The sequence below is a fragment of the Hetaerina americana genome, unplaced genomic scaffold, assembly GCF_022747635.1.
Source record: "Hetaerina americana unplaced genomic scaffold, ioHetAmer1.1.p SCAF_187, whole genome shotgun sequence".
Lineage (NCBI taxonomy): Eukaryota > Metazoa > Arthropoda > Insecta > Odonata > Calopterygidae > Hetaerina > Hetaerina americana.
In genome coordinates, this window is record NW_027286749.1 from 407,501 (window position 1) to 434,981 (window position 27,481).

Consider the following 27,481-nt stretch of genomic DNA (forward strand, 5'->3'; position numbering starts at 1 on the left):
ACGGAAGAGGGGAAAGCAGCAGGGGGGCTGCCGAAGAAAGGATGAGGATAATATTAGGCAGGGAAAAATGATTAAATCAAAATTAGCATCAGTGGCTTCAATACCAATCACCAAACCCAGTATCCGACATAAACCTAAGCTGAGACAAATAAAATGACTACAAAATGATATCAATGATAAGGACGATGTAATGACAGAAATCAGCTCTAAAACTGGGTCTAATATTCTTTCCTGAAAGAGGAAAATATCTGGAGAGGACATTCAATTGAAAATGTTACCTCTACACTCCAAAGACTAATATAAATTTCAGATTAAATGAATGGATTCCTCCATACGCTCCCTCTCATAATTGTACGTACTACGCAAGGATTCATGATTGCCTCACCTGGGTCATGGCCCTGCTCAAAAGCACATCGTTTAAATGCGTACTGGAGTTGAACCATTCACCAAATCCACACACTAAATTTACGGCAGAGGCACCAAAGATGATTTCGAAGACAAAGGGAGAAGCAAAGATTAAACGAACAAGGTGAGTCTTTAAGCTCTAGTACCTATTGAAATGTTTTGATTAAAGCTTGTTGACGTGCACTTCTGTAGTTTATTCACAGTTATAACACACTCACCGCATTGGAGTGCTTCTCTCATCTTCTCCGCACATTTCATTTCTCATGTTCACCTATATGCATGGCCACAACCTGATACCACAGAATACTGTCAACTCTTCTTCATCTCCGTATATTTCCTTCCTCCTTTCATTCCGTCCAACACGACTATCTTCTTCCTACTCCTTCCTCCCTTTATCAACTGCCTCCCATTATAACAGTCTTCAACATCCCACCCCCAATCAGAATGCTCTCCGCATTCATCTCTTCCCGCTTGTCCTTGGGATTTCCCCCTTCCCCCCTCCCCCCTCTCTCTCCACCTCCTCCAATGATGCCCATCTGCTATTGTCAACTTCGTTATTTCCGTGTAAAAGAGAAAAACATCAAAAGGTCTTTTTCATTGAAATAACACTGAATAATCTATTTGATGAATAATCTATTTGATGAATAATCTATTTGATGAATAATCTATTTGATGAATAATCTATTTGATGGTTTCACGGCGGCAGACGCATCAAAATACTTTTCACCCTTCCCCATCATCTCCCTTCTTTGCATGCATTTTAGATACATGTCACGAAACATTAGAATCATTTTATATGGATATTTTTTCATACGTAAATACACGGGAATATGCCATTCTTTATCTCTCTTTGTTCACACTTTTCTTTTCCTTTTCAGCCTATTTTTTTCTAAGACCGAGAATGTCTAAAACTTTCCCTTTCCCGAATTTACAATACAATTGTGCTGAATAGCATTCATAGGCGTAGTATTTCTTTAACATGAGTGGAATCGCAAAAATGTTTTACGTAAGTTTTCCATGAAGCGATCTCGAGAAAGACGGTAATAAACGATCGGCATTTGACTTAGCCGCGATGCATTTGTTTGGGCAGTGCGCACGCACTAGATTTCGGTAACTTTCAGTTCCCTGGATTCGCCAATCGGTGATTTTTCATGGGAAATGAACAGTTGGCGGAGGCCCAGTGGGGGGAGGGCCGCACCCCGTACTCACCCGTGTACAGCTTTTCGGCAACTCCGACGCCGACATCCGAGCCATCCGGGCCCCCGACGTCCAGGGTACCCACGCCGGTGCCCGCCGCCGCACCACCCGGCGCGCCCTTCAGCTTGTTCAGTTTCTCCTGCTTCTTCAACTGCTTTTTCTCGCGCTTCGAGAGTTTCCGACGGAAGCTGCTACCACTCTCCTGGAAGCTCGCCGCTGGAACCTGCAGGATACGCAGAAGAAATTGTGGGCAACCGATGAGGAGAGGACGAAAGACTACCGACGAAATTCAGACCGCGATAAAATTGAAATTACTTCCATTTTTATTTCCCCCAAGTCAAGAGCAATTTGGTTTCCATTTTCCTGGACTCGAGACCTTCCATGCCTCCGTCCACCTTTCCTGCCGCGAACTATCACCCGTCTTCCTGGATTTCGTGGTATAAGACTCGTGTATTTTTTTTGTTTGCTCTGCCCTTTAGTTAATCCCTCCGAAATTGCAGAATATGAAATAATGATTCACACAATAAGGAAACTAGAAGGATAAACTTCTCCGAGGACGCACCTTGGCCATGAACCTCACCAAGGCATCACATAACACTCTAACACATGACCCAATTGCAAAGATCGACGTCTGTCAATTTCCACGCCTCATGAAAGTTTAAAGAAAAAGAAAGAAATTGATCAATCTTATCCACCATACAACGATGCAAAACTGCCCGTATTTGTGGCGAAACAGTCCACCGCTTTTGCACAACACTGATAATACACCTGCTCACTGCTTGTTGTTTTTGATGAATATTTGGCCAAGAGCAGCTCTGTGGTAATGATGCCCCGGACTCTGTATTCACCAGATGCACCCCCGTCTCACTTTCTTCCGTTCCCAGAGACAAAGAGAGCCTTAAAGGGCTGTCGTTTTACAGGCATACAATGCAGGATGAGATGAAACAGGCATCGCATGAGAGAACTAAAAGCGATACCATCCGATCGAGCTCCAGAAATGTTTCAAGGATTGGAAAAAGCACTGGCATAAGTGTGGTATAATACCCAATGGGGACTACTTGGAAGGGGATAACATTGACTTGTGTACACCACACTATGTCAAGCAAAAATTGAATTCCACACCTTGGCCATTGCAGAAAACATTATAGCCTCAAAATGATTCAAATTTATTGAGGCTTTGTGACTAGTATGATATATCATCTCTCTTTCGAGTCTTTTCTTCAAATTCTGCTCTGAAACTTTTAGTCATGGACATGAGAATGTTTGCGAATTTATGAGCATGGTTCTTAAATCTTCAGATAGGGATGCCACTAAAATGTTGGTACTGGTAAAGGGTTTGTGTTCCTATTAATGTTCCAACAATTTTTATAACTTTCCGCCACACACCTAGGACTTTTGCACACATAAATGCAAGGTGCCAGGCATTTCCCTCCAGAGCACAACGAGCAGTCGGAGCAGTTGGGCACGTACCGGTGGCCTGGAGCAAGACACTGTCAGCCCATCGCTTGGCCAGATGCCAGGAGACATTGATATTTTTTCCAAGACTGGGTTCACTGTATACAGCCAGCAAATTCACTTCCCCGTGCCACTCAAGAGCCAGGAATGTCCCCCTTGCAGATACCTCACCTCTTTGGTCATCACTTTCTCGGATAGGGAAAAATTAAGTAATTATCTATTTCTTAGACTTTGAAAGCCTGAGGCAGGCATTTGCTGAGTGAACCAAGCAGTGAAAGATCGACCGTGGAGGCAGGCGTTACCTTCAGAGACGAGAGCTGAAGGGGAAAGGCAGTAAATGCTTTGGCAACTCTGTCATAGAAAACCTCGGTAAGGAGGCACCTCCAGGACTCTTGCACCTCTATCAACAGTTCGATGACTTTTCTGATACTTCAGTGGCATTTGAGACATTCTGCTGCCGCAAGGTGACACAGGGTATTATAGGGTTCTTGAAATAGCCTCTGTATGAAAACCATTCGGAGGGAAAGAACTTTGCCCTCGACACTGATTAGCCCGAGACCAACTTCCCTGATTGGAGCAGTTCAAGTGTCTCCTTTGACCAAACGTTTTCCATCAGACCAAGCAACAAATGACTCCGCATAAGACTGTAGTCTATGGATGGAGGTGGTGCGTGGTACTGGAGTATGCACCACTGCTTGGGAATGATAAAATTGCTGAATAACAGAGCCTGGCACCCCTTGAGTACACGGGTCTGGCTTTCAGTTGCAAACAATGGATCCAGGCTTCTATATTGTTGCACAGTTGTTGAGAGATAGGCTGTACCTCAATTGTTTCATTATTGACAAGCCCCAAGGAATCATGTACCGACGTCAGTCCTGCGGAAACCTTGAGGTCCATCAGTTCTGTCCAGTACTATGTACCCCATTATCCACTACTTTTAACAGAATTTAAAATAGCACCAGATGATTTGGAGTACTCATTGAAATACGATCTTACTTCAGCAAAATCCACTTATTTTTCCACAAAAATGTTGACATCATCAGCATAGGCGCACATGGTACCAGTCTTCAGTCAGCGTCTCCAGGAAGCAGAATGCCATCCAATGAGGTCGTTCAAATTGGAACAATTTGGATTATAGATGCCTGGAGAGCATGCAGTCTATGTTATCCCCTTGGTAAATGAGAAAGTGAAGGGCCGTAAGTGAATCCTCCAATCTCACCATACATGTTGCCTCATTATTTACATTTAAAGTTTCAGTCATGCCAATGAAGGTACATCCAAAACACATTTCAACTTTCATCACCACACATAAATATGGGCAATTTACTTGATCAAAGACTTTACTCTGATCTAGTGATAGGGTGATGCTAGAAATGCATACTGGCCATTCTTCGAACACATGACATCATGTATCAGTGAAAGAGAATAAAAAATTGACCATCCCGGATAGCAATAACTTTGCTCGCAACAAATAATGGATGCAATCACTTGAGACAGTTTCCTAGATTGAGCTCTGTCAATGATCTCACAATCAACATCCCTGATTAAGAGTGGTCTCAAATTATTTACGTGCAAGTCCACCTTGGCTCATCAAAGATATTAAGTACATTGAGCCTGGCAGGTGATTATTTCTGAAAGCCTTGAGTGCCATAGCTGCTGTGAAGGAGTTCTTCAACTCACCCCACGATTGTGTGTCAAATTCAGGCAGGCAGTACCTGCTATGACATTAGGCGGAGGTTGGGAAAGGGGAGAGGGGATAGGATGAAGTGGGAGTGGGGTGTCAAGGGGATGAAACCAGGAGAGTGCTTGTTCTCGTCACTCAACATTGCTGAAGTGGGGAGAGGAGCAGTGAAGTGACACACCCCTGTTAGGATGCACTGAGGCATTTCCCTCCTCCTCTGGAGCCGAAGGAGGGACATTGGGCAATCGAGAGCTAGAGCAATAGCCTGGGGTTGTCACTCCATGTCGATTGCGTCAGAGGGAGCGACATTTTTCTCCAAATGCACCATACTACACAGCCTTGCTTAAGTGGCCCTCTACTTTGCACTTGTAGCGACGTGGCTCTTCAAACAATAGATCAATCCTGTGCAATAAATTTTCGACTTTTAACAGCACGGAGTCCATCATCATTGTATTAGGACGTCTCATGACCGGCAGAGCCCTTTTGAAAGGAGAGAATGTGGTTATGACCCTCTTCCTTCACACCCATCTTGAAATGTTTAATAAGCCCTCCAACAGTAACAGCCTTTTGAACGATGTCAATCAAGTTCCAATCCGGGGTTTCTAGAGGAATATTAGAAAGTGCCAGTTTCTCCATCCTTGTGCCAGAGTGCGGGCCTCTACAAAGCAGTCCTGGATTGCCAATCCCCAACAACTCATCTATAAACAAATTGACAAGCATCTCTCTCGTGACGTTGACAGCTACGTACTCAACAGACATTTTTGGCACTCGTGATATTTGTTCCACCTCCAAGCGTGTCACCCACAGCATAAACATACTCATATGGTTAACTATTCTCAATAATGCATGAGAATACAATTCTAGTTTTCTTGGACGACAAATTAGCCAAGGGAATAATCTTCTTAGGTGGCAGCACATAACTTGATCAAGCATTTCTGGGAAACTGTGATTGTAGAAGTGGGTTGGTTTTATTTGGAAAATTGAATGGTGTCAATCTGCAAGAAGTTTTGCCATTTGCTACGGAAGTGTAACTGACAGTGGGTGTAGCGGGGTGGGAGACTCCTTATGCATTCAGACCTTGCATATAGTCTCATTTGTATGGTTGATGCTTTGAGTCAAAAGTAAGGTGCCGCAACTCATCATAGAATGAATGGCTGAAGATTTGGGCATCAAGGACGATGATTCATATGAGCTATTTAACTGTTCAAGAGACAATGAGCCGACTTGAGGTTTGTTCTCCAACCCTGGGAGTCAGGGGGATGGAGGGTTGAGGGGAAGGGTTACTGCCCAGGCCATCGCTGACCAAACAGCCCAAGGAAAGGATTTGGAGAGCCTTCAAAAAAAAAAGCCATGCCCATCTCAATTCAAAAACAGAAAGTAATATGATATAATCACCGAAAATTCCAGAAAATGAGTACAAAAATGCAACTGACATGGTAAATGAAGGGAGAGCAAACAGTGCTCAAAGATGGAATCATCCGACCCAAAACAAATGGCCAAAATGGCCCCAAGGACACACACAAAGCAGCAAAGAGGAGCACGGCAAAAACATGTCCCCACGCCATAAGACCTCTAACGTGTGTGTGCACACCACAAACAATTATTTGAATTAATTCAATTTAAGGAAGGAATAGCATAACTTAAAGAAACTTGAAAAAGGCACATATTTGTGTCAAATATGAGCCTCATTGTATCTTGTGGTTTATCAGTCTACTGTGGCAAAATTATTTCATTATGCAAACAAATCTTTATTAACTTATCAACCTAAGAAAAACAGCAACAGCTTCCCAATGCTGCTTTCATGATTTAACATTTTCTTCATTACAGTATAACAATAAGTCACACTGTGAATATCTAGTACATTGTCTTAGAATAATTATCTTCATTTTTCAAAGAGAACACTTGGTGATTTTAGACGTGCCCAGAGATGTTCTTGAGCTCCCTGCCGATGCACTCTTTTGCATGGGAGGGGGGATACTCACGTTCGTCTTGTCGTCGATCCGGCGCAGGAGGAATCGGCCCTCGCGGTCATCCTTGTGCCAGTTGAGCTGCACTAGTAAAGGCTTCTCATCGTCTGCCAAACGCCGCTCATCTGCGCGAGGAAATGCAAACATAGCTGCAGATTAAATGCAATTCATGGTGGGCACACAACATGCCAAATGTACATACATTCCACACCAAGACTTATAGTCCAAATCAAAACACAAAAACTCCATTGCGATGAATTGCACAAATGCTGATGGCTCAATGGATGTGGAATCAAGGGGTAAACAACAGGATATTTCCATGCTGAAATTCACAAATTTTCAAGCTCATTCTCAATGCAATTGACAACATACACATGTTCAAGAAGCCATGATGATTTTATCTATTATGATGACAGTTACTATTTAAGATGACCATCGGGAGTTGTTGATGAATAACCAGCATGGTTTCTGAAACGGTAAATCCTGCAAGACACAACTAGACTTTTAGTCCATGGTATCCTTAGTTCGGGAGAGAAACATGTTCCGGTGGATGCAGTATTCTTTAATTTTAAGACGGCTTTTGACAAAGTACCTCAGAATAAACTATCCACACAACTGGAGGTCTGTGGAACAGATAGAAATTTCCTGGTTTCGATTGAAGACTTTTTGAATGGTTGAGTACAAAGAGTAGTCATAGATGGAGTTATCTCTAATGCAGTAGACGTTACTTCAGGTGTTCCCCATGGAAATTTAATCGAAACTCTTTTATTCTTATTTAATTTGACAAGATTAACTCCATAGGAAATAGTAAGATAAATTATTTTGCCGACAATGCATTGGATTACAGAGACACCAGTATTCCTAAGGATAAAGCAGTTTTAAAAGATGACCTAAATGCTATGCAATGCTGGTGCAACACTTGACAATTAGAATCAAGCTTAAAAATAATGCAAAAAGATGAATTTTTGGAAGAGGTGCTATGCCCTCCCGAATGCCTACACTGCATCAGAAACTCCAAAAGAGAAAGCATAGACTTGATTAAATAATTCAGTGTCCCACACTTACAACCTAAAGACAAGGACCAAAAGATTAGAATTTATTGAATGAGCATAAGTGATAAGAAGGTTAAAGGGAATTTCCCTGTCCAGGACCTATTTAAAATATGCTACTACTTTATGGGATGCTCATGAATTCAGATTGATTGCTGAATTGAATCCTGTGCAGCGTAGAGGAGCTAGATTTGTGAAATATTGTTATGATAAACTGAAACACACCTTCATATATTGTACAGCCTTTATGAATTTGGGACAATTGTACGTTGGCACAAATTTATTTTTCATGTCGAGTCGCCTCTCATCGACTATATCTTAAGTGTCCACTTCCTTTTTCCTTGATTTGTTTCATTACTAGCAGCAACATTTACGGGCCATAAAAGTTTCGCATGTAAACTGGTGTAAGTATTATCGCTTACCCCTCCCGCTATCACTTTCCGGAGCGTCTACATCCTCTAAAGAGAAGTACGTTGCATGGAGAACTTTTAAGTCAAAGGCATGTGTGACTCAGAGCACAACATACTTTTCCGTAAACCAATTTCACGCCCATGTTAAACGGTGATGCCAAAATGTGTTGCAAGTTAGTTGGTGTAAGGATCTCAATTTTGTACCAGCATCTTCAATAGTTATTGGCCTAATCGCCTCCTCAATTCATCCCACCTCGAATATACAGTAGCAGCATATTCCAAATGAAGCCCAACCAGAAATGTTATCTTCTGCTGTCTAGGCCTCATTTAGATCATGCCGCCAGAATTTGAGGTCCTCACGAAGTTGGATTGATTGCCCCATTGGATCGGGTGCAGCGTGGAGGAGCTAGGTTTGTTAAACGTTATGATAAACTTAGTAGCGTATCCTAAATATTAGAGCAGCTAGGCTGGGAATCACTCAATGGAGCAAAGTCTAAACGACAGATTGAAACTCTTGCATAATTTGGAAGGAGGTCTCTTTAGCACTGATGTTAAAAATGTATTATTACCCCCATCATACTACGGTAGGAGAGATCATGTCAACAAATTAGAGAGATCAAGTGTGGAACATCTAGTTTTCAGATGACATTTTTTCCACAAATGATAAGTGATCAGGATAAAATAACATTTGTCAGGCTGCAGTGGGAGGGAGAGGTGTTTTGGCTGAAGGATAGTCAAGTATGTAATCAACCCCTGCCACACCCCAGGGGTAGTTGGCAGAGTACTTAATAAAACTAAAAAAACAAAAGAAAACTAAAAATATTTAGATATAACCAACAACAATTCATTCATTAAAAGCATAATGCTCCTTCTAGATGAGTGAAATTTTATCAAATTTTGAGAGAGTTTAGTACGATGAAAATAGATGAATGAGCCAACCCGAGTAATAGTACTATGCTTTGTGTGTTGCCTTACTCATTTGTGGAACGTAGAGGAGGAGCTCATGTGCCATGGTACTTTGAGAACAGTGCCATTGTGCACAAAGGCACCATACTGGACTGTTGAGGAGTACAAGTTGTTGTACAAAAATGCAGGAACGTGTACTGCCTTGCCTCACATTTAACAAAAAAGCACACTTTAATATTTTAGAGTCGTACTAGCAGAGTATTCAATTACAGGGTTAATTAATGAGTCATTTAGAGCATTTATGGGCAATGACCAATAGACTACATCTCCACTGATGTTAGATATTATCATAGATATCATGGATAATTCAACAACTTGACATTGAATGCTGCTAACGTTACTGATGTCTCCTTGTTGTCAAGCCCATTATTCCCCCCATTGATGAGTCACCAGCTGACCAAAATAACTTAATCAGAGCCTTCTAAAATTTCTTATTATTGGCTCTACGTATTAACTTAACTTCACACTCACAACCAATACTAAGCTAACACGTCTTCTTAAAAATTCCATCATGAGACATTATTGAAGAACTGTGGTGGTACCAGGCCAATGCAAGGTTAACATCATGATCCAGGTGGGTCGCGATAATCTTTGAATGTGCATAACAAAGACGTACAACAGCAGCAACACACGAATGAGAAAGTGGGAGATGCCCCCTTGGGAGAGATTTCGCGTTAGACACTTAAGGAGTTGAAACACCCGATTGGCAATGGCAAATTATTCGACAAGGTGCTGCAGGGATATCATTCAAGTGCTTCTCGAAAATCAAAAATTTTATGTGGATTATATTTAGGCACATATGCCATTGAGGGGTGGTCTAGGAGAGTGGTCGAGGTGGACGAATCGGCTGTGAGCTCTGCGCCGCAAGAGATTCGTAAAACTAAAACTTCAATTGTGGATAAGTGGAATTTTAAGAAATTTTCTGAGTGTATTTGTAAAAGTGTCCTGCTACTGCTACGTGCTCATGAAGTGCCTTCATTCATTTTTGCAAGCTCAGTAGAGTTGCAAAAATGGCGCTAAAAATCCAGTGCTCCGGGAAGCATTCAAAAACTTGCAGTTATATCATACTGAAATTTTGCTACGGTGTTTGTGTTGTAAATACTTGTGTCCACAGCAATTTTCAGCCAAATCAATGCAGAACTTCCGAAGATAGCAAAATTTGGCTGAAACTGGAAGTGCTCGATATCTTGATGGCACCACCCCTGAATTGGGAAATATCTCCAGGGTTGGCACCAAGACAGAAGGTGAGTCTCCGGTGTGTTGTTAGTGCAAATTGGTTCTGTAATCCATAACTGGTACACGTGATCGAAACTGGGAGCGCTCATTTTCTCGGCCTCGTTGGGCCTAATTTCCATTTTTTTGTGTGATTTTTCCTCAAAATATTGTGTTGGATCTGTGTGAATTTGGTGCCAATCAGGGTTTTACTTTCAATAATCAGAACATAAGCTTCCAGCTAGAAGTGCCTGTTTTCTCAGCTGTGCTGCCATTCCTTAAGTCGATAACTTTAACGATTGGTCCTAGATTCTTTGTGTACATTTTGTGTGACTTTCCCTATGCGATGCTGAACATTTTAACCAATACCTTCAGCCATGATTGACAACTCACCCTCCCCATCTGGAGAGGCACAACTTTCGCGCATAGGTGACGAATTTAGTGCTGCAAGTGACACCGTTCGCCGCATAATTGGTCACGAGAAAATTAGTTCTTCAAAGAAAGGGGAAATTATGGATGAAAATAAAAAGCTCGCAAATTTGTTTAGGAAATTAATGGACACGCATCAGAAGAAAACTGCCAATGAAAACTATTACAAAAATAATTGCGACTTAATTAGGGGAATTATTAGAGAGGAATTAGAATTATGCCTCCCTAAAGCAGTAGAAACCCAGTCATTTGCCAGCATTATAGCCACCCAGAAGAGGGAAAAACAATTAAGTAACACTATCAGGCGGAGAAAAAACCTTCACACACCGCTGCACAGCAGTTATGATCAACCTACCTGAAGACAACCCAACCTCAGAAACCAGTGAGGACACAAAGGAGGAGGTCATGAAATTAATAGACCCCAGTATTACAGGAACAAGAATTAGAAAAATCAGTAGGATTAAAGATAAAGGGATAAGACTTGAATTTGAGAATCCTGACCTGGAAAAAAAAGTTGCAAGAGTACCCTTGCATCAGGGAAAACAAACTAAAAATACAGGAGGAGGAGAAGAGCAAACCGAGAATGTGTGTAACGGGCGCCATAACAACTGTTACCGATGAAGAACTAGTCAACTGCATCAAAATACAAAATGACCTCACCGAGACCGCCCATGTAAAAACACTTTTTACGTTTGGAAGACGAGAAAGTGATAGAATAAACTGGGTCGTAGAAGTTGATCACATTTCCAGGAAAATTCTAAACAACCTTAAATGAATATAAATCAGCTACAACTCACATAGGATCAGCGATTATATTAGGCTCACACAATATTACAAATTCCATAAGTTTGGTCATATTTCCAAAGCTTGTAATGCCTCTTCCTCAGTATGTCAACACTGCTCCGGAGACCATAAATCTAAGGACAGCACACATTTAGATAACACTCTTCAACAACACAACAAACTTGTGCCAATTGCCAGTTAGCGAAAATAGAAGACACATCCCACAAAGCAAATGACCATGCATGCAGTGTCTACCAGAGGTGACTTCAGAATCTAATTGAGAGCATCGACTATGGAACTGAATAAAAACTGCTTGAATATAGCTCAAATAAATCTTCAAGGGGCTAAAACACCAACTGATGAAATCAGAATGATAAGGGAGCAACTAGCCGCTGACATATTCCTGGGCCAAGAACCGTACATGCGCAAACCAACCAAGAGCCACTGGATCCTTCCGGGACAAGGACTGAAGCTGAGGATCATCCCTATAAGACCCGTATCAAGACCCTTTGCCGCAATAATTGTGTACAACGAAGACCTGGATCTTTTGGAAATAAGTAGCTTCACTGACAAGCACATAGCGATAGCAGAATTAAGATCAACCTCAGAGTCATTTATCCTAGTAAGTGCCTGTTTCCCACCAAGCCAAGATATCCTACCAATCCTAACCTAACTCCAAGCTATAATTGAAAAATTGAAGCACAAACAAATTATTGTATCCATGGACTGAAATGTGAAGAGTGAAACTTGGTTCAACCAAACAACAGACTCAAGAGGAAATCAACTTGAAGACCTCATTTCACCATCCAAATTATTTATATTAAATGAACCCGGCGAACCACAGACATCCATAGCTTAAACGGATCCTCTAACATCGACTTAACTCTGATCAGCGCATCATTACTAAGAAAGGTCAGAACATGGAAGATCATAGGGGACTAGATTACAAGTGACCACAGACTAATCACCTTTAATATTAGAAACAATAAAAACACACCACTTCCACAAATTAGATTCAACTATGGAAGCACAAATTGGGAAAAATTCAATGAAAAATTCCTAAATAAATTAACCATCATTGATAGAGATTTACTATGGACCCCAACAACTGAGCATTTTGACCTCCGCACAGACAGGTTAACTACAGCACTAACGGATGACATGAATGAAAGCGTACCAAAATACAATAAAATAGAAAAACAACACCCCTGGTGGACCAAGAAGCTGGAACACTTGAAAGCGAAGGTTAAAAAACTTTGTTCCGAATACCAGAAAGGTATTACGGAAGACAAAAATATCCTAAGAAGTAGATACAAGGCCAAACTAAAGGAATATAAACTTTAAGTGATAGAGTCTAAAAACAAATCATGGGAGAAGTTTAGCTCACGAAACCTCAAAGAAAATGCCTGGGGATTCATTTTTAAATTATTCTCGGAAAAAATGAATCTACCAACCATCCTAGGGACTACCCTCAGGGACGACGGCAGCATCCCTTTGTTGGAGGAAAAAATCAAGCTCTCCCATGACACTTTGCTTCCGGACGACACATTCGACAATAAGGAGCATGAGCAAATCAGGAAGGAATCTAAAATAATCCCCAAGTCTGAAAAACTTGATCCATTCACGGAAGAAGTTCTCCATGCAATTGGTCAGATTAAACCGAAAAAAGCGCCTGGACATGACCAAATCCACGGCCTTGTTATCAAAAAACTTGTTGCCACCACAACAAGTTTTCTAGCAAATATTTACGACGACTGTCTGCTGCTATCATACTTCCCCGACACTTGGAAATCAGGGACCCTACATGCAATTTTAAAATCAAAAGAAAAAGACCATGCAGATTCCAGCTCTTTTCATCTCATCACACTCCTCTCTGACCTAGGGAAAATATTTGAAAGATTGATTTTAAAGAGAATACAAATAATTTGTGAGGACATGCCATATCATCCTAATCAATATGCTTCGGGAAAAACCGAAGTACATCAGATGCAATCAAAGCCCTCTTAAATAACTTAAATAATCAAAGTAAATACACATTAGTGGTTTTCATTGACATAAAAGGTGCATTTGACTCTTGCTCGGTGGCCTTCAGTCCTTCAAAAACTTAGCACACCAAAAATTCCTTTGAACCTAATTTTTTCAAATTACTTTATAATTAGACAGGTTGTATATAAAATGAAAACCATTTTAACAAAGAAAATCCTCACAAAAGGATGTCCACAAGGTTCTGTTTTGGGTCCGTTAATGTGCAACCTTATTACTAGCCAGATCTTAAGGAAAGAATTCCCCATAGGATGTAGCTTAATAGCTTTTGCCGATGATATGGCTTTATCTATTGAAGCTAACTCAACAGCTAAATTGGAGCAGCTGCAAAAGTTTGTATAGGGCAAATAAAAAATAAGCAATGGTTAATAAATTGGTAATTTTAACAACCAAGACAAAATACATGGTCTTTGGAAATAAAATGTGTAGGAACCCCACTGTTAAAATCTACCATAGTAATATCCAACACACATCATCTTTTAAGCATTTGGGTATCACTTTAGACGAAACATTAACTTATCAGGCCCACATTACTTTCATAGTCAGCAAAACCAAAAACAATTTTCAAGCTGTCCGTAGGTATTGCAAAACTAATTTTGGAATGGACTCCCTTCAATTGATATACAAAGCTGTAGCAATACCCATTGTTACCAACGGCTGCTCCATTTGGGGTCTTAAAGTTAACTACAGCGGAATCTAAAGAAAACTTAGAGAAGCACAAATACCCTGCCTCTTAGCAATTAGCAAAGGTTACTCGACAATCAGCACGGACGCACTATATTTAATTACCGGACAACCACCTCTAAAATACGAGGTCATGGAAATATTTAGCATAATCGAAGTTAAATCAGGCCAAGGCAAAAAATACTTCAACTCTGAGACTGAACACAATCATGCCCTAGGAAAAAAACAATTAAAAGAAATACATACGGGACAAACAATTCATCAGTGGAATAAAGACTGGCAGAATTCCAATAAGGTTTTCACACTAAACAAATATTCCCAAATGTCATTGAAAGGCTAAATATAAAATTCAAGTTAACTAATACAGTGACACAAATTTTGTAACCTCAATAAAATAGGAAAATCAAGCACTAATCTAAGCAGCAGCCTAACAGAAGACACCGCTAAGCATAAAATAGAGGAGTGCCTTCAATATGATAAACCCAGACAAACTTGGCACAACATGACTTAAAAGGAAACCGAGATGCGCAAGATTGTACTATTTTGCCTTAAGCATAACAACAACCAATTATATAATAATGGTAAAATGAAATTTGTTAATTGTTGTAACAATTGATAACAGTACAATAAAGTTTCCTATATCTATTAATTGAATTGTTCTTTATTGTATAAATAAAATTGCATGTAATTGCTATTTTAAGTTAACATGTTCATTTTGCCCAGTGTATAAACAATAAATCTTATATGACTCCATAAACTGAGACATGGTGGAAGGGCTTGTTCGTTCCGATGACTCCTAGAGCTGTGCTGGTGGGAGTAATAATAATTGCTCCTGGTAGGGCCACCCATGCCAGATAGGTTGAAGGTTAGGAGCACGACAAAACGTAGCCCACAAAGCGTCAGTTCCTCAGTGAGGCGGCCGCAATGGCATCTGACCCGAGTGGGGGCCGTCAGATTTGTTGTGGTCACGTCAAAAACACTATTGAGGAAGGCAACGGGAAACCCCCCCATTATCAATCCCAAGATAAATATGATGGATAATACAGAGAATATGACTCCTGGCAAGTACGGGGCTCTGCCCAATTGGCCATGTATCATGCCCGGAAGCAGGGGAAGGAAGGCTACCGTGGTCGTCATCCCACTAAACCCTGGCAAGGGAAAACCGGCAGCAGCAGGACAGAAGACACAGGAGAAGAAGACCAAAATAGTTAGAATAAGAACGTGGAATGATGGGGACAGGGAAACTGGACAATATTAAGCGAGAGATGGAAAGGGGAAATATAAATATTTTCGGTCTACCCAAGGTGATATGGGAGGATAACGGCAATTACTGGAGTGATCAGTATAAAATGATATACAGTGGCGGGGATGAAAACCAACGAGGGGTCACCATTGCATTGAATGAAGAGGGAGTAACAAATATAAGAAGCATTGAACAGGTAACGGACAGAATATTACTAGTAGAGATACAATCAGAACCGACAAACTTGGTTATTATTCAAGTATACATACCACCAAGCAACCATACGGAGGGAGAGGTCGATAGGATATACGAACATTTAGAGGACATAATCAAGTGTGTTTCTGCAGGAAAGTATATGACAGTGATGGGGAATTGGAATGTGACGGTAGGCGAAGAGAGAGATGGTGATGAGGTGAGGACTACGGTTTAGGCACGAGGAATGACCGCGGGGAGAAAGCAGTTTAGTTCTGCAGGAGACAGGGGGTTAGTCATCACCAGCACTTCGTTTAGACACCACAAAAGATGCAGGTATACATGGAAAATACCAAGTGACTCAGAATGGTATCAGCTAGATTATATTATGGTTAGACACAGGTTTAGGAATATTGTGATAAATTTTTACAACTTCCCGGGAATGGATGCGGACTCTGACCACAATTTAGTTGTAATGAAATGTAACGTACGTTACAAAAAGAAAAGGCAGGGGCAGTAGGTTAGGAAATATTCTTGAGAAGTAAGAAGGGAAGATCTATGCTAACAGATAGAGATAAGGTGGGTAAGATAATAGCTGAAATGGAAAGATCCAAGAGAGATGGAAGGAATATATAGAAGAACTGTATAGTAAAGAAGTTAGACCAACAAGGTTGAACACAGAAAAGAGGACATAGAGGAAGATAGCTTAGGTCCAGGCATACTTGACGATGAGATAGAAAAGGCATTAAGGGAGATGAAACTAAATAAGGCCATGGGGGTGGATAACATTCCTGTGGAACTACAGAAATGTTTAGGAAAATGTGGGACAAAGAGGCTATATAGACTGATTCGTAGCATCTATGAGGAAGGAAACTGGCTGGAAGACTATGTGAGATCAGTGTTAGTTCCTATTTTGAAAAAGGTAAAGGCTACATCATGTGAGGAGTAAAGGACAATAAGTTTGATATCCCACGCAGCTAAGTTGTTCTCAGGATCATAAACAAAAGGACTACCTTGAAAACTGAAGCGGCGACGAAAAATAATTCCAAACAACCGTCAGATGAGAACAGTATTTCTCTTCAAAATAAATTCCAGCTTCTCAGTGACGAATTAGGAACTGATTTTCGAAGTACTGCTGATCACTCCGAAGAGGGATTTCTTCTTCCGACTGCACATCACGTGAAACTCAAACCGAGAGCTTCTGGGACAAGGAAGAGGCCCGCGACAAAAAAGAAGGTATCTATTTACTCCGACGGTCACGGTCGAAGTATAGTGGGTATGCTAAATGACATTAATGGAGCCCAAACTTTGTGTTTTGATGGTTCGGTGAAACCAGGAGCTGAATTTAAAGATGTGGTTAATGGGTGTGAGAATATTAGTGAAAAATTTACTGGAAGTGATTTCATGGTTTTACTAGGGGGAACAATTGATATCTATCATAGCAAATCCAACTGTGTAATTGAAACCTTGAAGCAATTGCTTCCTAAGTTGTCATACACGAATGTAATTGTCTGCCACTTACCATATTGGTACGACTTACCGACAACTTCTTGTGTAAATATAGAAACAGAAAAGGTAAATGCACTGATCTCTAAAATTTGCCAAAGTTTTAAAAATGCATGGATCCTTAACATTGGTAAACTTGATCGCAGGTTCCATACAACTCATGGTTTACACTTAAACAAGCAGGGAAAACGTTTTGTTTCCAATGAAATAATTAAGGTTTTGACAAAAGTAATACCTATTGCAAGCTCCTACTCTGCATGTGTCGGCACTAGACCTGAATCAAACTCTGTGTCTATTTGACTAAACAAGAAGCTCAATGTACTCCATCAAAGTATTCAATGAGTTAGAAATAAGGTGTTTGAATTGGAAGCAATCTTATCCACATTAGAAACCAATATTGATTTGCTATGCTTATCTGAACATTGGTTAACTAAGAAAGAAAGAGAGCATTTTTATCTAGCCAATTATAGCCAAAAATGGAGGTACAGCTATTCTTGTCAGAAATAATATTAAAGCCAAAACACAATCCTTTACTTCATTTCTAAATGAGGAAAAAAACTTTGAGCATTCTGTCGTTGAAATCTATCTTCCCAATGGTAGTATTTTTATAGTTCGTTTCTATAGATCTCCAAACGGCCTTGAAGATGTATTCTTAAATAAATTAGATACTCTTATTGGGTTATATTCTATTGTTTCAGGCTTCACTTCGTGGAAGTAATTGATATCCATTATTAAAATAGCAAGAAAGACTCGTACTTTTCCACAGATTTTATTATACGGTACAACGCGTTTCACCGACTTGCGGCACCTGTACCTGATGATGCCGCCAGTCGGTGAAACACGTTGTACCGTATAATAAAATCTGTGGAAAAGTACGAGTCTTTCTTGCTATTTTAATAATGGATATCTTATTGGGTTACTTAAAAACAAAAAGAAACCAGTTTTAATATGTGGTGATTTTGATATAGATTTCTTGAAAAATTCCAACATTAAACGTGATTTACTTGCTTTTCTGTGCTCTCATGATATGACAGAAACGATTAAAGACCCAACAAGGATCAACTCATGTCTTGATCAATTCATAATTGGAAATGACTTTTATGAAAAGACCTCTGAAGTTATTTGTACAGGACTTTCTGATCACAAAGCAATTCTCTTATCCCTATTATATGACGATGGACACCATAAAAAGTTAAATGCAGAAATTATTTATAAAAGAACATATGATCCTTATAGTCTTCAATATTTTAATACATTATTGTCAAAAGAAACATGGGAGGATATTAATTACCCTACTGATCTTGATACTAAAGTTGACAGCTTTATAAATATCATTACTTATTACCATGATTTAGCATATCCCCTTAAAAAAAATTGTCAAGCATAATAAAAGTAAACCTGAAAATAGTCCTTGGTTAACAAGAGGAATAATTATTTCTTGTGATAGAAAAAGAGCAATGTATTAGCAATGCATTGATTCTAATGATCCAGAGTTAATAAAATACTACAAAAGTTATTGTAAAATTTTGAGAACTACTATTACTCTAGCAAAAAAGCTGTATACCAGCTCATTGATAACAACATCATCTAATAAATCTAAGACTATCTGGAGAGTAGTGAAACAGGAAACAGGGAAAAATAAAATTAATAGCAATACAATATCTAAAATATGTTATAATGGCACAACAATAACAAGTGTCCAAAAAATTTCAGACATTTTCAATGATTACTTTGCCCAAGTGGGTGTCAATCAAACTCCCAAACAGTCACCCACTAACACAGGTACTTCTAAAATGGTCATCAATTCCTCCTCTATATATCTAGAACCTGTTACTAAAAATGAAATATTGAGGATAATCAATCAGTTAAATAATAAATATTCATGTGGCCCTGATGGTATACCTGATGCTGTTATAAAAAGTTGTGCCACCTTTATTGCCGAACCACTGACCGAAATTTGTAATCTTTCCCTAAGTGCTGGTCAATTCCCCTCCAAATTTAAAGTTGCAAAAATTAAAGCTCTGTTTAAAAAAGGAGAGAAGGAAAACATTGAGAATTATAGACCAATTTCCTTACTTTCCGGTTTCTCCAAAATTTTGGAGAAGGTCATGTATCTGAGATTGATTTCCTTTTTCGATCGATTAATCCTCTGTCATTGACAATCATCAATTTGGCTTCAGAAGGAATAAGTCCATTAATGATGCCCTTTTCTCATTTACAAGGAATGCCTTAGATAGTAATATTCATGTTGCAGGGCTTTTTATTGATTTAAAAAAAGCTTTTGATACAGTAAACCATGGAATTCTTTTAAAAAAATTAGAAACATATGGTATAAGAGGCAATGCAAAGGACTGGTTTAAATCCTATTTAACTGATAGGTCACAATATATTGAAATGAATTTATCTGTATCAAGTACAACTTCTGTTATTTGTGGAGTTCCGCAGGGCTCCATTCTTGGACCACTACTATTTTTAGTCTTCATAAATGATTTACCTTCATATTTACCACTCTCCAATACAATACTATTTGCTGATGATACTAACTTAATTTTTAATAACCATAATCCCATTCAGTTAATGAACGAGGTAACATAAACTACACACAATTTGATGAACTGGTTCACTGACAATAGGCTATCTTTAAATGTTAGTAAAACCCATTATTTAAACTTCAATCTCAAGAAGAAGTTAATAAATTTTAATCCAATAATTAACAGTTGCCCCATAAAAGAACTAAAGGTAACAAAGTTTTTAGGTATTTGGATTGACTCTAATCTTTCATGGAAGGAACATATTAATAAATTAACTTAAAATAGGGCACAAATCTGTTATGCATTCCGTGTACTCAAGGAAATCATTTGCATTAAGGCATTGAGAACTATATATTTTGGCTATGTGCAGTCACTTCTCAATTATGGTATTCCCTTTTGGGGCTCCTCTATCTTCCTTCCAAAATTATTTAAAATGCAAAAAAAGATTATTTGCATAATAACTAATTCTAATAATAGAGCTCCCAGTAAACCTATTTTTGAAAAACTAGAAATCTTACCTCTTCCTTTATGTACATTCTTGAAACAGTGTCTCTTATTAACAAAAATCAAGACATGTTTATTAAAAATTGTGACCTTCATAGTCATAATATGAGAAGCCAAAATGCATTCCATGCAAGTCAGCACAGAGTAAATAAAACAATTAAAGGGATACATCATCAGGGAATACTTATGTACAATAAATTACCTGCCTATATTAAAAATACCAAAAGTTCCTTTAAATTCAAGTGTGCCGTGAAAAAACTACTTTCATGTAAATTATTCTATAGTGCAGATGATTTTCTAATGCATACCATTTTAAATGTATAATTGGAATGTGATAATCCCAAGAAAATTGTAAATTGTATGTATTTGTATTTTTCATATTGTCTTGATATTTTGCATGGTTTTTTATTGATATGAAGTGTAAAACATATATTGATCAGGCCATGCATAATTCTATGCTTATGGTGAATGAATAAATTGAATTGAATTGATAGAGAGTAGGGCAAATGATTACTTAGGGGATGATCAGTTTGGGTTTAGGAAGGGGAGAGGTACGCGTGATGCCATTGCAGTAATGAGATTATTAATTGAGAGGAATATAGAATAAAACCAGGAGGTATCTGCCGATTTCATAGATTTCGTAAAAGAGTTTGAAAGAGTGAATTGGGAAAAACTAATGAGTATATTGCAGAAAATAGGAATAGATTGGAGAGAAAGGAAGCTAATCCACAACCTGTACATGTCTCAGACTGCTCAGGTGCGATTGGGGAATGGGGAGTCCAGATGGGCAGTGTTAGGAAGGGGTGTAAGGCAGGGTTGCCCATTATCACCGTTGCTGTTCAACCTGTATGCAGAGGAAATGATTAAAGAGGCATGGGAAGAACTCGAGGTAGGAATGAAAGTGGGCGGGGAATTCATAAAATCAGTGAGGTTTGCTGATGATAAAGCTTTAGTTTGTCAGCCAGCCAAGGGGTGGCAAGCATTGCCGAGTGAATTGGAAATTCATTGAGGCAGGTATGGGACAAGAATCAATATTAATAAAACAAAGGTTATGCGATTTTCTAGAAAGAAAAGGACTACGGTTAACATGAATATAGGAGGGCAAAAACTAGAGCAGGTAAAACAGTTTATGTATCTCGGAAGTGTTTTGGACCAACACGGTCAAAGTAGTAAGGACATAAGGAGAAGAATTGCGCTAGGCAAAGAGGCTTTCACAAGGAGGGTGTTGATAACAGGGACGTTAAGTAAGGATGTTAAGAAATAACTCGTAAACACTTTGATATGGAGCAAAGCTATGTACGGCGCGGAAACGAGGTCATTGAAGCAGGAGGATAGACGTAGACTGGAGGCTTTTGAAATGTGGGTGTGGAGAAGAATGGAGAAGGTGAAATGTACCAATAGGAAAACAAATGAGGAAGTACTTGATATGGTGGGCGAAGAGAGGGGTTTGTTGGGAGAAATCCTAAGGAGGCAGGAAAAATGGATGAAGGGGGATGTTGAAGACTGTAATTGAGGGGAGAATGCTGGGCAAACGAGGAAAGGGAAGCAACAGGATAGGGATGTTAGACGGGATGAAGGGAGGAAGGAAGTACCCTGAGATGGACCGAGGGACCTGATGTACAGTACGATGCTGGATTTTGCATTTCGTTAGGAGTCACAAAATATTTATTTTGTAGCTGTGTCCATCCACTCCCCTTCGTCCTCCCCTGATAAAATCAACGAAACCTTACAGAATTACAAAGCATTTAGGTCCACTGCCAAGGAGGCCTTCCGGAAGGTGCTAGCGGAATTCAAAAGGAAAAAATTAGGTGAACATTTAAACGATAACCCAAAGATGTTTAGGTCCTACGTCAGGGAAGTGTAGGGAAAAAAGTCCACTATAAACTCATTGAACAACGAAAAGGGGATAAAGTAACAAGTAGTTTAGATGGAGCCAACATATTAAACTCATTCTTCCACAGTGTTTTCCACAAATGCTCCCAGAATATACCAGAGACCCTGCCGAAAACATTCCTGCAGCCAATGCAAGCAAATGACTTTTCCACCCACAGAATAAAGTTACTCCTCAAAAACAACGACCCCAACATATCTCCGGGACCTGATGAGATACCGGCTCGTGTGTATAAAGAACTGTCATCTGAAATTGCTCCTTTTCTTAATATAATATTTAAGATCTCATTAGCAGAAGAAAGCGTGCCAAGCGGCTGGACGATAGCTTCTGTGACACCCATATTTAAAAATGGAGCCTGGGAGAACCCCAGTAATTATAGGCCAATATTGCCACCTCCATCTCCTGTAAGATTCTTGAGCACATCATTGTTTGTTCCATTATGAGGTACCTCGATAGCCAAGATTTATTGATTAATAACCAACACGGGTTCCGTAAAGGTAGATCCTGCAAAACTTAACTCGCATTCTTTGTTCATGATATAATGCAGTCCGGTGAAAGTAATATTCCAGTTGATGCGATATTCCTAGATTTTAAAAAAGCTTTTGATAAAGCCCCTCATTGCAAGTTACTCGCTGAGTTGGAAAGTTATGGAATACACGGTAGTGTTATATGCTGGTAAGACAATTTTTTAAAAATCGTGTTCAAACAGTCGTCCTGGACGGTGTATCATCCAATACTGTTAAGGTCAAGTCGGGTGTACCACAGGGAAGTGTGATAGGCCCCCTCTTGTTTCTTATTTACATAAATGACCTCAGCACCGTGGTTAATAGCAGGCTCCGTCTTTTTGCTGACGATGCGGTGATTTATGGGGACATTAAAAGTCGCGAAGACAGAGTCACATTAGCTAACGACCTAAATGCAATCCAGACTTGGTGCGATACATGGCAATTGGAATTAAATTTGAAAAAATGCGTAGCAATACATTTTTGGGAAAGGTGTAATTTCCTCCCATTTAGTTACAAAGTGAAACAAACAGAAATCGCGAGGGTAGATTCCTTTAAATACTTGGGTGTAACAATTACTCACGATCTGTCCTGAGGAAAGTACATACGGGAAATATGCGGTCGCGCTAATAAAAAATTGGGATTTGTAAAAAGAGCGCTGGGTAAATGTGACGAAAAAGTGAAGGAACAATGTTTTCTTGCTCTAGTCAGGCCCCACCTAGAGTATGCTGCCAGTATATGGGATCCTCAAGAGATAAATTTGATTTCGGAATTGGAACGAGTTCAGCGGAGGGGGGCTAGATTTGTCAAAAATTGCTATGACCAACGCAGTAGCGTAACTACTTTGCTAGAAAATTTAGGCTGGGATTCCCTTAAACAGCGACAATTACAATATAGATTAAGCTTATTAAAAACATTTAAAGATGGGTCCTTTTCCGATGACATCAAGAACATAATACGAACCCCAACGTATTACGGGCGGAAGGATCACGAATGTAAGATTAGAGAGATTGACTGCAGGACAGACAGATTTAAATGGTCATTTTTTCCGAGAACAATAAGAGACCAGAATTCTTGTAATCGAAATCCCCCAGGAGCCGGCTCGACATAATAAGTATTAACCTACAAGGTAGCGACTGCGCAGGGTTATACGATTATAATTATATATATATTTTTTTTGCAGGTTTCCCTTACCTTTCCCCATCCATTTGAAAAACCCTAAGCCCCTCATCCCTTACCCTTTCCTCCTGTTGCTGCACCCCCTGCCACACACCTTTTTGGTGGCTTGCAGGGTATTGATGTAGATGTAGAGATCCAAAAACCTACCTTAACCAGTAGATTACCTAATAATAATATGTGATCTTGTTTGATATTTATTTTTCTCATGTTGTGTAATTGCTGTTTATTATATCAGAACACTAAAAGGGGATTAAGCAAGAGCAGGAACTCCCTCAACATATCATGCTATTTTATTGTATGACAATGCTAGCAATGGCTGCAGCTACTCAAATGTTGACCTCATTTTTAACAGAAAAATTTCCACGACGTTCGGATTTAAATTATGACTGCCAAATATTTTGATCCCAATGGACAGTGAGGAAACACAAGAGTGTCACTTGTTATTAATGAGTGCCCTCGGCCTCCACCCACCTCCGTTCTCGTGTATTTCGTAGAGGGCATACTCGGGCACGGAGAGCATCCTCATGTCCGGCCGGAACTTCTCGATGAGCGTCTCGACGACTGCCGTGGCCGGCGCCGACGACGCCACGCGGATGCACTTGGTCGCCACCTTCTGCCCGGAGTCCTGGAAGTAGAACCGCATCACGCCGTGGAACTCCAGATCCTGAAACACGAGAGAGAAACGCCACAGTTAAGGCCCATTCCAAGGATACACGAACATCACAAGCACACTGGCTGACCCATTCACATGGAGGAAAACGAACGTGACACTTCAATTGTACCGAATAGCAGGTGGTGCGGTGGCTATCGTACTGACTTCCCACCCAGAGGGCCCGGGCTCCCGGCAGTGTCGAATATTTTTCAGTGGTATCTCGATCCCTACTTGAGGTGCTTTGTGGAGAGCACTTTGAGCGAGTTAGCCGTCCGTTTGATGGAACGCTAATTTGTGTGTGACCTCTGGGCACCTTTCTTTAAGAGTAGGTTACACCAAACGTGTACATATAAGAACATAACATCCCTATTTGCAAAGCACCTCATCGAAAGTGACCACAAAAGAGACTTTGTGACTAAAATTATTCATTTTGAGAACAAGGGTCAAAGGCTCAATGCTTTGGAGCACTTGGAAATTTTCAAATGCGTCCGTTACAGAGATGAACTTGCCAACGAAATTTCGTATCCCTCCCACTCCTAGGCCTACCACTCTTCCAAGTCAACGATTGACACCGAACGATGTAGTTCTCTTTTTTCTTCCTAGCTACATTGTAACCTTTTTTACCCCTCCACCCTCCCTCTCTGATCAACCCCCCCTCCTATGATCAGGAGGTATACATATATGCCAAGTTTGCTTCTATGAGGACCACCTGATGATGATGCCCAACGTCGAAACCTTTTTAAATAAAGTGTGTGGAATTACGAAGTCAATAATTTCATTTCAATATGTGGAAGTACTTGGTTAGGTGGGCGAAGAGAGGGGTTTGTTGGGAGAAATCCTATGGAGGCAGGAAAAATTGATGAAGGGTGTATTGATCGGTAGTGGGATGTTGAAGACTGTAATAGAGGGGAGAATGATAGGCAAACGAGGAAAGTGCAGGAACAGGATAGGGATGCTGGACGGATGAGGGGAGGAAGAAAGTATTCAGAAATGAAGAGGGACCTGATATAGAGTAGGATGCTGGATTTTGTGTTTTGTTAGGAGTCACCAACTATTTATTTGGTAGCTGTGTCCATCCAAAACCTACCTTAACCAGTAGATTACATATTAATAATAATAAATAGTGCACTCTTATCCATCATTCATGATTTTCCCTGCAGCATGCTGATACTTCTATCTTGTGAATCCAGTTAATTCCTTTACGAAGACGAAGTGAAGGTGTTCATTCATCAAGAAAAGGAATATAACATTAATAACGTTTATGGGCGAATAAAATATCGAATTGCGAGTATAATTGATATTACCAATGACACGATGAGTGATAAATTGAAACGGTGACATTATCAAAGAATCTCCTCCGTATCGAGTTAACTAGAAGGGGGAACTTATGAAAAGAAAGACGAAGACATCACAGATTCCCAACTAACGATTTAAACGATATTACGATATAAATATCGGCAGTATTCCCAGACAGCAACACTTCCATCCAATTCAATAAACGACCGTAATAGACATCCCACCTCCGACAGTTATATTTTTTAAGGCAAGGATGCAAAAAGCAAAAAGATAAATGCCAACAACGCATTGGAAACTAACAATAAATAGCTTATGCATACACCAATCATCTAAAACCACTAAAATGAAAAAGTTAGATTACGAGAAGCGAGGAGAAACGGCGAGGCTAAATTTGGTCAACAACTTGTAAAGGCTCGGAATATAGTCAGCTAGTTATTAAATCATATGCATTAGAATGGCGGGACTGCATTTTAGGCTTAAATGTCAACAAACACCCACACACGAAGACGAAGGATGGTGGGCACAAATAATACTGGGGAACAACAATGAATGATACATGTCTTGCAATTTCCTCCAATCAAACAAACCCTGGCACCCGACAATCCTACAATACGCAGGCCCCCCTTCACTCACTCGCATCTCCTTCCATTCCGACCAACAGTCGTATCCTATCCATCACTCGTTCGCCCACGTCTTCCTTTCCAAACTTAAGCATGATCATTCTAAAATGTTATGGTTTTAAGAATAATCCCCCGAATTGCATTCCCATCTCTCATTTACTATTTCTGTTTTTTTAAAATACACAATCATTAAAAAAAACAAGCAATGATGGCCAAATCTGCCTTACACCTTCTCCTAACGCTGCCTGTCCGGACTTCCTTCCCGCAACTCGCACCTGAACAGTCAGCGACACGAACGTGTAGAGAGGATAAGTTTCCTATCCGTCCAATCCACTCCTAATTTCGGCTGAACGTTCATTAATTCTACCATCCTCGTTAAACCAAACGCTTTACGAGGTCTACGAAACAGGGAAATACGTCCTGATTGTATTCCTGCATGTTCCTCTCTATTAGTACAATTCATTACTGCAGTGGCATCATGCACTACTCTTTCACCTTCCTGAGCCCAAACTGAATTAGTTGCCCTGCTCTCCGTCCTCTTAGTAATGATCCTGAGAGTCACTTTCGATGCGTGCGAAATCTTATCTATTCGATCGATATGGTCGCATTTCCATTTTTTGAAACTAATACTTTAAATGGATTGCCTCCGTCGAGAGAACAAAATTAAGCCGGAAGAACAAAAAACTGTTCCCTTCGGAGTAATCCTCGTTCGGTTCCACCCTCTTTGGTGGTGGCTTCCATCACTTTGCTCTGACCAACACAACCGCGATCGGGTGGGCGCACGTGTGTCCCGCGCATGCTCCACCCGCACCTGGTGCTGACGGCCCTTACGCCGTGACACTCTCTGCCCTAGATCCGAGGATTTTCCTCAGAGGAATATCGTGGAGTAACCAAGTACCCAGCGAGTGCCTCCGACAGCCCACTCGAAGAGATCACACGACTAATTTTTAAGCAACACTCCGACATATATACCATCCCTCACTCAGCAATTACGACTGTGAGCGGTAATATTCATGTCGCTGTCAATCTTCAGCGCAAGCACACCTTGCCTTTCAACTATGACCACTGGTCACACGGTAATTG

At 40.1% G+C, this 27,481-nt stretch overlaps 1 protein-coding gene across 3 annotated transcripts in view; it reads right to left on the reverse strand.

The window, feature by feature from the left end:
- LOC139687257 (afadin-like) overlaps positions 1 to 27,481 on the reverse strand; it is a 266,733-nt gene that overhangs the window by 207,088 nt on the left and 32,164 nt on the right. For all 3 annotated transcript variants that reach the window (XM_071584395.1, XM_071584394.1, XM_071584393.1), the window contains exons 2-4: positions 24,302 to 24,494; positions 6,721 to 6,830; positions 1,615 to 1,825 (exon numbers count right to left, since the gene is read on the reverse strand). In XM_071584395.1, coding sequence (XP_071440496.1) covers positions 1,615 to 1,825; positions 6,721 to 6,830; positions 24,302 to 24,494 — 514 coding nt within the window. The remainder of the gene's footprint in view (positions 1 to 1,614; positions 1,826 to 6,720; positions 6,831 to 24,301; positions 24,495 to 27,481) is intronic.